Source organism: Tamandua tetradactyla, chromosome 26 (genome assembly GCF_023851605.1).
Source record: "Tamandua tetradactyla isolate mTamTet1 chromosome 26, mTamTet1.pri, whole genome shotgun sequence".
Taxonomy (NCBI): domain Eukaryota; kingdom Metazoa; phylum Chordata; class Mammalia; order Pilosa; family Myrmecophagidae; genus Tamandua; species Tamandua tetradactyla.
Window position 1 is genome coordinate 43,179,297 of NC_135352.1, and position 13,048 is coordinate 43,192,344.

The 13,048-nt window shown below is 34.5% G+C and overlaps 1 protein-coding gene across 9 annotated transcripts in view; it reads right to left on the reverse strand.

Annotated features, from left to right (window-relative positions):
- Positions 1-235: 235 nt before the first annotated feature.
- Positions 236-13,048, reverse strand: part of CLCN3 (chloride voltage-gated channel 3) — a 165,443-nt gene continuing 152,630 nt past the window's right edge. For 7 of the 9 annotated variants that reach the window (XM_077144578.1, XM_077144573.1, XM_077144574.1 and 4 more), the window contains 3 exons: positions 8,771-8,987; positions 4,891-4,966; positions 236-3,136 (listed from right to left, as the gene is read on the reverse strand). In XM_077144578.1, the coding sequence (XP_077000693.1) occupies positions 2,978-3,136; positions 4,891-4,966; positions 8,771-8,987 (452 nt within the window). In that variant the 3' untranslated portion in view covers positions 236-2,977. The remainder of the gene's footprint in view (positions 3,137-4,890; positions 4,967-8,770; positions 8,988-13,048) is intronic. The other 2 variants (XM_077144577.1, XM_077144581.1) reach the window with 1 other exon arrangement.

A 13,048-nucleotide genomic window follows, 5' to 3' on the forward strand; every position in this document is an offset into this window, starting at 1 on the left:
TAGTGCAAGCTAGTAGTATATATATACATACACATATATATATACATATCCTGCTGCTTAATTTGCAGACACTCTTCTTTTGCTCCTTGCAAAGTACAGAAATGACATTGTAGCCTAGAGGGAACTTTATATGTATTGTCCTTTGAGGCTCCAGGGCCAGGCATACTGGCCTACACTGCACAGGGCAGCAGTGACGCGGGGGACAGTTACAGATGTAAGTAAAGGCCACACCACATATTGTCATGTAGATTTTAATAGATTTTCTGATTAACTCATCACAGTAATCATTTTACTGTAATGATATGCAGCTCTACTACACTAGTATAAATAAAAACAGATAAATACAGCTCTAGGCAACATCACAGATTAACAAACTAAGCATTCTTCATGAACCAAAATGGAAAACAATAATCGAGAAGAAGAGATGCTGACACCCTTGCCCATTCTCACCATACCTTCTCAAAAAGGGTACTCAAATAAGGCGCTACACTTACTATATTGGTCAGTTAATTTGCCAGTTAGCCAGGCACAGCTACTTCATGGTCTCCACTATTTCATCATTTGGTTGAAGAGCAGACACACCTCGACATATCAAAAAGAAAAGAGGGACAGATAATAATACAAAGAAAACATCTGACTGAATGCATTTAAAAGAATATGGCACTTTTCTTGTATTTCAGCCATAATATTTCAGGAAAGGAAATATATCAAAAATTAATGCTTACATAGCCACCCTAAAGCAAGATATGCAGTGAAAGTAGGACCTGAAAAAAAAAGGGAAATGATGATAAGCTTCCCATGTGACACTTAATGTACAAAGCTATCTGCAAGGAAATCGTTCCTCCTTTGAAGGCTTGTAACTTAAGACAAGCAATGAATTTTCCAATAGCCATGCTGAGGAGGAGATCACACTCCAGCAGTGCCTGGCACCCTGCCAAGACACTGAAAACCAGGTGGAGATATTGAGAACTACATTTAGAAATAATTTGACTCTGGATGGCCAAACGAACTTTGAAAAGGCTATTAAGAAACTTGAAGTCTGTCAAAAGGGTAAAGTAACTAGGACAAAAAAAAAAAGATTTTAGGCAGATAACATGGTTAAGATATTTCACAAAATGCCTAAAATTTTGCTCAACTTTCAATTGTCATTCTAATAAGGCTTCACGATCTTACAGCTTTTACAGGTATATTATTATCAAGAAGTAGGAAGTGAAGAATTACTTCCAAAATATAAAAAGCTAATTGCTAGCTGTGTTTCAGAAAACATGTCTGCAAAATTTGTGGCCTCCTACCAAAGATTCATAACCACAGAATATTTAAGTCTGTCCTTTCAGTATAAACTGCCTTTGCTAATAGTGAATTAAGACCATAATTAAGAGACAGACATTTCTGAAAACAAAAATCCCAAACACATCCAGTATATTTTCAACTCCTCCTGCAAAAATGTGCACTGTGGATACTGAAACCGTAACTGAGCACTTTAAGTATGGATCCAATCTCCCAAAGATTCAAAAGTTACACTCAGAGTAAAATTTTAACTGGTACCTTTGAAATTCTATGGTTTTCACTTGTTTGTTTTTTAAAGTTAAATTTTGGTTTTCTTCTGCAGAGTGATTTGTAGTGTTTCAACTTTTCAATTAATGGGTCAAAATGTACAGATTAGATAAGATAATTGAGGGGATAGCAGTGAAAGAAGAGAAAAAAGCTCACGTACACATCGGATCATAGAGAAATAAACACAACCTCTTTTTAAACCCCTGTTCCCACTGTAAACTTTGTTCACATCTTATTTGTAAGTCTGAATTAGTCTATAAAAATCACATTAAAAAGGTAAATTTTAAGTGCGATATTAACTGATCTGTATTTTATAAATTTTAATCCATAAAAATATAAATAAGAATGGTAAATTTTTAAGAAAAGAAATATACATTTAGTGCAAGTTATGAATTACATTTCTTCTTCAGTGTCAGCAGTGAAATATCTTGAGGAAAGAAAAAACTGATCTAATTTCAAGAAAAAAAAAATCCAGTGTTTTAACATGCAATTAATACCAGATATAGCTAAACAGAATACTTTCTTCTCTTTACTGTCAAAGCAGCAGCATTTTGTTTCCTTATGCTAAACAGCACTTGTATATCCTAGTAGTTTTAGAAATAGAAAATTTGCATAAGACCAGGTCACATTATCCATAGTCTGAGAGGAAAAAAAAGCACACAAAAACTGTTTATCCTTAAAAGTCAAGTTCCATTGTTGCCGATTTTGAACCACAGCACACAAGCTGAGAGATTTCACTCACGCTTCACACGAGGTTTTCCCTGTTTGGTCAGCCTTGGTTGTGGTGAATGTGCACTCCTCCAAGCACTGAGTGATGGCACAAACTACAGGGATAATGGCACAAGAAACATTCCCTTCCTGTGATGAAACCTCAGTAAAATCACAGTACATCTCAATATGAGAAAGGACTGCTTCAAGAGTACACCAATTTAAAGAGGCTTTGTTACAGCTCAGGAGAGAGAGAAATAAAAGCTCTTCTGGAATGTAGAAAGGTAATGCTCAACTATACAATTCATGAATTAAACAGAACAGTTTTGATAAAAAAGGGCAAGACCTTGCAGTCTTATTGATGGCTCAATTCAAAGTCATCCCTCCAGAAATAGGGACTGATAACACGTCTTTGCCATGCTGGGGTAAGAGGCTAGGTGCTCAGGAACTTGGTGTCATCTCCACTGGTGCTCAGGCCTGCACCATCACAGCAAACCCTCTACCGAATGCATCCAGTACAGAAAAAAGGAGGTGATGCGCTGCTCTCTGTCAGGCGGTGAGATCCGTCACTCCTCCTTCCCTTCTCTCTCTCCTTTCCCTTCCCAAACGAGCCCTCCATTCCACCAGCACTGTTTGCAAACCACGTTGCAAAAGTGCTTTTATATTTCTTTTTTTTGGGGGGGGGGGGGGAGAAAAAAAAGATGGCTCCCTCAGGTTAAAGAGTTGTGCTATTCAACAAATGAACTTCCTCTTCTGTCTCCTCTCTTTCCTCATCTATGGAATTCAGTTGAACATTATTGAAGCAGGGTCTTGGTTTGCCGTCTGGGCCATATGACGGAGGATATCTTTTTTTGTTATGATGCCAAGGAGGCGCCTGAAAGGGATAAACAGAAGATTGCTATTAGAATAAAAGGAAAAAGAAAAAGAGCAGCTAAATCTAAAGCCAAATCCTTTTTGTTGACAAGAATAGAGCAAAGCAAGCAGCCTGAATTTGTATTTTCAAAAAAATTATTTTATTGATAAAGATAATAAAATTATCCAGCATCCATCATTTGATATAAAAAGTATTGTGGTCACTAATAATATGATATCCTCTCCACTGAGAATAAGAGGACTACATGCCTCACTGAAATATAGCTATTTTGATTAATGTATGCCAACAAAAAGCAACCTAAAAGGGGAGGATATATGGACAGGAAATGATATTAATCCAACTTGAGGAAAGGCATTCTCATCGTATCAAGAAAGCAGTAAAATTTCTGATAACCAAATCCTCTCAATAATCACTTTTAATTTTTTAACTGAAGTAAATAAAATTTTAAAAAATATTTAAGGAGTGCCCAGTTATATACAGAATCTTCATGAAAGCACATACATATAAGATAAAATGTATATAAAGTGGTCAACACAGAACTTCAATTCCAAACTTCAGAACCCCCCAAAATAAATCTATTGGACAACCCAAGTTACCAGTATACTCATAAGTGTTTTCCTTTTTTTGACTTTGACTTTGGCCAAAAAATTAAGATACAGTGCTTTTATGAAAGTCTTAGTGGTTAATGCTCACATTTGAAAGACAGGTGAAAAATCAGGAAGCAGTCCTAATAGATTATTACAGGTGAAGCAGAAGGCAGAATGAATGAGCAGCTACTATATTATTCTGGTTAGTAATTATAAAAAAAAAAAAAAAGGATGCATGAAACACTTGTGAAATATTAGCATGTAACAGAATACGTAATCAGTTGTGTATTTAAGCAAACTGGGGCAACTTCATATAGCTATGACAATTGCAGGGCAAAATAACTTCAGGAATTAATTGCTAAAGGCAGACAATTTTTATGTTATAAGGTAAGATAATTCGCAATTTACTTTTAGTCATGAAACTAGAACATAAAGCCAGTAAGAATACAATGCATTGACCCCAAATGCTGCTTAAAGCATTCTAGAAATATCATACAAAAGGGGCACAAACATAATCTAGGTACAATTCACTAATGAAATGGCAGAACACACATTTTTTAGTTTGAAGCTATGGAGGGTAAAGCAGGAAAAGATCTAATGCTACGATCACTATACACATACACACACACACACACACACACATACACATTATGCTCTAGTTTGTGTGACCATGAAATTCTTTTTAACTATGGTCAGCAATTCTAACATTGCTAAAATTGGTTAAAATCATTTATGAGCTTAGATTTACCAGAAGACTACTACAAGATTAGGAAACAAAAAAGAAAAAGGGTTGGAGAGGATAGAACAGACACTTTTAACTAGCAAGGCATCTTCTGAAACCAGTGTACCACTAAGGTAGACAGATTTGCCACATTTACTTTAAGAATGTCCAATAATATTTTACTCATTCAACTACTAAGCTGTTTACAATTCTTAAATGATTACTAGCAATTTTGATAAGAGATATAATTTTTGCTTCATTTCCATGAATGTAATTTTACCTATCTAAATTTCTTACAGACGTTTCATCAGACACAAATATAATTGGCTGCATACTAAGATTTTTTAGTTCAGTAGGTATCTGGGAAAGAAAACTGAACAGTTCACAAGTTTCATGCTTCCTGACTGCTGAAGTATCTAATGAGGAGATCTGATATAGCTAATCACCAAGGGTTCGACGTGCTGCTTTAGTTGCTCGAGATGCTCTAATATGTTCTTCTTTGTGATGATTCCCAAGACAATCCTGAAACAGATCATGTTATGCTAATAACTGTGAGAAATTAAATAAAAAGAGGTTCCAATCATAATGATAAAGAAGGAGAGAAAAAAACAAAAACAAAATATAAGAAAGTTTTTAATCAACTTCAGAAAAATAAAAACAAAATGATTTGAAATTCTGGGTTCCTTTCGCAGAAATTTTGCTGATTTTCAAAGATGATGCTGTACTATTTTTAAACTATTGGCAGATTGTTTTCTTTGTAAATTAAAACTCAAAATTACAGAAAGTTCACAATAAAGATGACTATACAGGAAAAAATTAAAGAAACAATATGAATACCTAGCTATAACCTCTGAAATTTACAGTTCCATTTTCCCAGTAGGATGTCATGATTCAGCAGCAGCTCTAATTTGAATCTACCTGCAGCAGTGAAAAGGACTGTGTAGACTTAAGAAATCCTTTGGATTTTACTATTATTTGGGATCAAAATGAAATGTGATATACACTAAATAATGCCAACCAACAGAAATACTCCCTGCCTGAATTTCGGAAAGAAAAGAATACCACTTTTTAAAATAAACTAATAAACCATACTAATTATGACTTTTACTTGATATATTTTTTCTAAATAATGATCATTTCTCTGTTAGCTTATCATTACAAGAGCAAGCAAAATAATGGTTATGAATTCTTACTATGTAGATATCTGAAACTAACTGGAACTATTAAAACAAACTTCTAGGTACTGATTTTATAATAGCAGTCAATGAATTCAACTACAGAATGTGGCAATATAGAGAGTGAAAGGCAAAATAATTGATCTTTAAATTCTGGAAGCCCATCGTGAATACCCTTCAGGTAATTAGGCATTTTCCAGGTAATACGGTTAAGTCAACTTTCTCTGTTAAATTGCTTTCCCAACAGTCTGACTTTTTGAGGAATGTCACCAAGGGGTTTGACTTAGTCAGTGTAGTCTGTTCCCACTGATATGTCAGATATATAACTATAAAATAGTTACTTATGATGATGGCAGATGGTGGGGGGTGAGATGAGGGAGATGGGAAAGTTAAAACTAAACTCTCTACTAATACATTCTTATTTTTAAAAATTACATACTGATCCTTAAGAATAAAAGATTATTATAAGATTAAAGTGAAAAAGCTTCCTCCTCAAAAAAAGCTCAGAAATTGCACTATATAAAATGAGCACTCAACAGAAGCTCTTGTTTGTCTAAATGTGTCTAAAGGTTAAAAACAAATCAATTCACTTGAATTTAGAGTTGGAGTCAAGAGATGTGAAATGGCTGATACTTAAAAAAAAAATAATACCAGTTTAAGTCTTATTCATGCTTTTTCTATCCAATTACACATAAAGAATAATTATATGATCATGAGTTACATAATGAGAATGTTACAAAAGTAATTTCTTATATTCACCCAGTTCTAGCTTTAAAAAAAAGGAGAAATACACATAGCTCCTCTCTTTAGCTAACAGAGAACTGTGATTTAAGAATAACAAGGCTGGCTCACAGCTGACATTAATTTAAAGGCATGTAAAGAATAATTTGCTGTTTTCTTTTGGGCTAATGAGTAATAAGAATTAACAGGCATAACCCAATATTCCCTAAGAAACACCAGTCTTATGATATACTGTCTGCCCCTCCCGCCCCACCCAGAGACACACACAAACAAAAGGTTGCATGTTCAAATAAGTTTAGAAACTATGTTTACTGTTACTTCTTTTCAGGGAATCATAAAGAATATCAACTAACATTTTTAAAGTTATATAAAAAGTACATTTTTAAATATGCAGTACATCCATTTTTTCCTTAAAGGACAGAAATAAGCAAAATATGATGAAGGCAATTAAACAGATTTCCTTAGGAAAAAGCCCCCCACCCAAAGCTTTCCTATAAATAGAAAGCAGCAGAAAATATTTTAATTAGCTATCCTACACTTCTCTCCAAACCAGGCCCCCATTCAACTGAATATTCTCTGAAACATTTTCTTTTGTAATATCCATGTTATATAAAGAAACCTGAAAATTAATCAGTAAAATGAAATATGAAAATCAGCCCACCTAGTTTTGTGATCATGGGTGATCATGACTAGAAGACTACATTTATATTTGTTAATATATAAAAAGACAAATCATGCCAAGCACAGTGAACAACTCAAAACAAGTAATAGTTTATAACAACCCAGATTAGGTTCCAACTGTACATTAAACAAGTAAAGGGGCCTAAGAAGCAGAAAAGCTTTATGAAAAATTATTCCACTTAACATGTACATACTAAGTTTTAAACAATGAAGTTTGGTATCATTATATTTTTAATTAAACAATATTAAACCAAACAAAATAGTAACTGAAATATTTTTCTATCTACAGCTCTCCTCCAATCATTCAAATCTCAAACTCTCTGCCTTTAGTCAAGAGCTTTTTCCCTTTACTAATTTATTTCATATTCCCTAAGAGTTATTTTAGTCAGTTAACACAGTGAAAAACACCAATTGGAAATCTAATTCTCTAGCTTTCTATTTCTATTCCTAATCCAATGTTGTCTAATACACTGTCCCAAAACAATGGTTTAATAATTTAACAAATCATAAAGACAGAGAGGATATACTCTATTAGTCAATTATAGCATAATACAGAAGCAAAAGATTGGGTTTTAAAGTTAGATAGTTTGAAACTCTGGGTCCATAACCTGCTAGCCATGTGACACTGGCTGAGTTATTAAACCTCTCTAAGCTTCAATTAGTACATGTCTACAGTATGGATCTCACTACCTATTTTGCCAAGGTGCTGTAAAGCTAAACAAGAACACGGGAGAGATGTTCAATAAATACGAGTTTCTTTCCATTTGTTCTTTTTTCATTCTCTCCCTATACTAGGGTCATATATTCCATCACTCATGGACTTTGTACAAAATGTTAAAAAAAAAAAAAATCCTTGCTGGGATTCTGTAAAAGTGTTTAGTATTTCAACCAGTCTCAAGCTGCTCAGGGTTAACCATCCAATTTACACATAATCCAAGAAAACCCCTTGTTTCTCCTTTATAGGCTTTGTTATCTGCTTTCAGTTCAAACAGTATACTTAAGTATTTATATTTGAACTGGAAATAAGGGGGACTAAAGAAAGAACAAATGGATGAGGAAATAGATCTCAGGCTCAGGGAAAGAGAGGAGTGGTAAGGGAGCAGGTATATGTTTGCTGAGTCAAACTGTGCATGAAGTCTCCATAATCTGTTTGACATCTGTCACTTTTCTATAATCCCATCATGGGACACTGAAAATTTATGTTGTAAAGGCAGAAAAATAAAAGGTAGACAAGAGGAACCAATGTATTTGCTAAAGGAAGTTTTTAACTAATTTATAAGTTTCATTTACTTATGTATTCTTTCCCTCATTACATGATAAATCAAATACTGGCTGAAATAGTAAAGAGAAAAATATCTAGAAAGTTATTATCTCACTAGAAATTTATATACTAAAAGTTAAAACACTTAAAAAAAGAAAACTGGTTTCTTCAGGGCAGCATAAAGGCTAAGTATCCTTGTCTATCCTTCTACGTGAGGCAATATGCTAAGCATAACATGCTGTTCACATTGAAGATGTTCCTTGACAAACGTTAGTTAATTCATGGTTTATCAAAGAAATGGCAGTTTCTTCTTATCCTTTGGTTGACTGATGCTATATTTATAACCATATTAAAAGAAAAGCTGCAACTTGAGAGCCAAGTTATACCCTCCCATAACAGTATATGAAATCAACTAGAAAGGATCATATTTCCTGGTAAGTGAACTGATTTCTTTAGTACTACACTTACCCATTGTGAGTTACAAGGCACTGCCTCAAACCCAGCTTTCGGAAAATATCCACCACAATCTCCATTGGGGTGTGGTCTGTCACTGTAAAAGGGCTCATATCAAGAATACTTCGAAGCTTCAATGGCCGAGGACTTTCTGCTGGAAGAGATGGAGTGTGTTGTGCAAAACACACCCGAGAACTGCCAACAATACCTTCTTGCTTTTTTCTAGCACTCTCTGAAAGGAGATAAAGAAAAAAAATTAAATACCAATAGGCTTGTTTTATGGACAATCTGTTTATTTAGAGATTTCAAAAAAAATATCCTCTGACTCTTAGACCTTTCACTTTTTCAGTCTCCGTAACCAAGAAGGGAAAAGCCACTTAGACCAAAAAATCATTTTATTTGTGTGAGGATAATTCTTATTAAATATAAAAAAAATTGCTAATTGTTTCATAATACAACTTTCTTTACTGGTGCTGAAGCTGTCTTCTAACTTTGGGTGGTGGCAAACATGTTTGAAATGTGGCATTCTGAAACCCATATAAATTATGAGATGATAGGTCATAATAAGAATCCACCACTGAATGAAGCTGCCTATGTTTACTTTTTTTTTCAGGTTTACTTTTTAAATGCTTTTTATTCTGCATTGGCTGTGGGACCAAGGAACATTTCATCCTTGCTTTAGCTGTGTTGTGTGTTCTACCCTATGAATTAGCTATTTATTTCTGGGCTGGTTCTCTCTCTTTTCTAATGTTAAAGTATAATTTTCTACATGAGTCATGAGCACTACAGATGGCCTGAAACTACATTTAGGCATATAATGGACATGGACTGATTTCTGAGGCTGTTTTTTTTTTTTTTTCCTTTCTTTTTTTTTTATTAACGGAAAGAAAAAAAAAAAAGAAATTAACACAACATTTAGAAATCATACCATTCTACATATGCAATCAGTAATTCTTAACATCATCACATAGATGCATGATCATCGTTTCTTAGTACATTTGCATCGGTTTAGAGGAACTAGCAACACAACAGAAAAAGATATAAAATGTTAATATAGAGAAAAGAAATAAAAGTAGCAATAATAGTAAAAAAAAAACAAAAAACCTATAGCTCAGATGCAGCTTCATTCAGTGTTTTCACATGATTACTTTACAATTAGGTATTATTGTGCTGTCCATTTTTGAAGTTTTTGTATCTAGTCCTGTTGCACAGTCTGTATCCCTTCAGCTTCAATTACCCATTGTCTTACCCTGTTTCTAACTCCTGCTGGACTCTGTTACCAATGACATATTTCAAGTTTATTCTCGAATGTCCGTTCACATCAGTGGGACCATACAGTATTTGTCCTTTAGTTTTTGGCTGGACTCACTCAGCATAATAATCTCTAGGTCCATCCATGTTATTACATGTTTCATAAGTTTATCTTGTCTTAAAGCTGCATAATATTCCATCGTATATATATACCACAGTTTGTTTAGCCATTCTTCTGTTGATGGACATTTTGGCTGTTTCCATCTCTTTGCAATTGTAAATAACGCTGCTATAAACATTGGTGTGCAAATGTCCGTTTGTGTCTTTGCCCTTAAGTCCTTTGAGTAGATACCTAGCAGTGGTATTGCTAGGTCGTATGGCAATTCTATTTTCAGCTTTTTGAGGAACCGCCAAACTGCCTTCCACAGTGGTTGCACCCTTTGACATTCCCACCAACAGTGGATAAGTGTGCCTCTTTCTCCGCATCCTCTCCAGCACTTGTCATTTTCTGTTTTGTTGATAATGGCCATTCTGGTGGGTGTGAGATGATATCTCATTGTGGTTTTGATTTGCATTTCTCTAATGGCCAGGGACATTGAGCATCTCTTCATGTGCCTCTTGGCCATCCGTATTTCCTCTTCTGGTAGGTGTCTGTTCAAGTCTTTTTTCCATTTTGTAATTGGGTTGGCTGTCTTTTTGTTGTTGAGTTGAACAATCTCTTTATAAATTCTGGATACTAGACCTTTATCTGATATGTCATTTCCAAATATTATCTCCCACTGTGTAGGCTGTCTTTCTACTTTCTTGATGAAGTTCTTCGATGCACAAAAGTGTTTAATTTTGAAGAGCTCCCATTTATTTATTTCCTTCTTCAGTGCTCTTGCTTTAGGTTTAAGGTCCATAAAACCACCTCCAGTTGTAAGATTCATAAGATATCTCCCTACATTTCCCTCTAACTGTTTTATGGTCTTAGACCTAATGTTTAGATCTTTGATCCATTTTGAGTTAACTTTTGTATAAGGTGTGAGATATGGGTCTTCTTTCATTCTTTTACATATGGATATCCAGTTCTCTAGGCACCATTTATTGAAGAGACTGTTCTGTCCCAGGTGAGTTGGCTTGACTGCCTTATCAAAGATCAAATGTCCATAGATGAGAGGGTCTATATCTGAGCACTCTATTCGATTCCATTGGTCGATATATCTATCTTTATGCCAATACCATGCTGTTTTGACCACTGTGGCTTCATAATATGCATTAAAGTCTGGCATCGCTAGACCTCCAGCTTCGTTTTTTTTCCTCAAGATGTTTTTAGCAATTCGGGGCAACCTGCCCTTCCAGATAAATTTGCTTATTGGTTTTTCTTTTTCTGAAAAATAAGTTGTTGGGATTTTGATTGGTATTGCATTGAATCTGTAGATCAGTTTAGGTAGGATTGACATCTTAATTATATTTAGTCTTCCAATCCATGAACACAGTATGCCCTTCCATCTATTTAGGTCTTCTGTGATTTCTTTTAGCAGTTTGCTGTAGTTTTCTTTATATAGGTTTTTTGTCTCTTTGGTTAAATTTATTCCTAGGTATTTTATTCTTTTAGTTGTGATTGTAAATGGGATTCGTTTCTTGATTTCCCCCTCAGCTTGTTCATTACTAGTGTATAGAAAAGCTACAGATTTTTGAATGTTGATCTTGTAGCCTGCTACTTTGCCGTACTCATTTATTAGCTCTAGTAATTTTGTTGTGGATTTTTCTGGGTTTTCTACGTATAGTATCATATCGTCTGCAAACACTGATAGTTTTACTTCTTCCTTTCCAATTTTGATGCCTTGTATTTCTTTTTCTTGTCTAATTGCTCTGGCTAGAACCTCCAACACAATGTTGAATAATAGTGCTGATAGTGGGCATCCTTGTCTTGTTCCTGATCTTAGGGGGGAAAGTTTTCAATTTTTTCCCATTGAGGATGATATTAGCTGTGGGTTTTTCATATATTCCCTCTATCATTAAGGAAGTTCCCTTGTATTCCTATCTTCTGAAGTGTTTTCAACAGGAAAGGATGTTGAATCTTGTCAAATGCCTTCTCTGCATCAACTGAGATGATCATGTGATTTTTCTGCTTTGATTTGTTGATATGGTGTATTACATTAATTGATTTTCTTATGTTGAACCATCCTTGCATACCTGGGATGAATCCTACTTGGTCATGATGTATAATTCTTTTAATGTGTTGTTGGATATGATTTGCTAGAATTTTATTGAGGATTTTTGCATCTGTATTCATTAGAGAGATTGGTCTGTAATTTTCTTTTTTTGTAATATCTTTGCCTGGTTTTGGTATGAGGGTGATGTTGGCTTCATAGAATGAATTAGGTAGTTTTCCCTCCATTTCGATTATGTTGAAGAGTTTGAGGAGAGTTGGTACTAATTCGTTCTGGAATGTTTGATAGAATTCACATGTGAAGCCGTCTGGTCCTGGACTTTTGTTTTTAGGGAGCTTTTGAATGACTAATTCAATTTCTTTACTTGTGATTGGTTTGTTGAGGTCATCTATTTCTTCTTGAGTCAAAGTTGGTTGCTCATGTCTTTCCAGGAACCCATCCATTTCATCTAAATTGTTGTATTTATTAGCGTAAAGTTGTTCATAGTATCCTGTTATTACCTCCTTTATTTCTGTGAGGTCAGTAGTTATGTCTCCTCTTCCATTTCTGATCTTATTTATTTGCATCCTCTCTCTTCTTCTTTTTGTCAATCTTGCTAAGGGCCCATCAATCTTATTGATTTTCTCATAGAACCAACTTCTGGTCTTATTGATTTTCTCTATTGTTTTCATGTTTTCAATTTCATTTATTTCTGCTCTAATCTTTGTTATTTCTTTCCTTTTGCTTGCTTTGGGATTAGTTTACTGTTCTTTCTCCAGTTCTTCCAAGTGGACAGTTAATTCCTGCATTTTTGCCTTTTCTTCTTTTCTGATAAAGGCATTTAGGGCAATAAATTTCCCTCTTAGCACTGCCTTTGCTGCGTCCCATAAGTTTTGATATGTTGTGT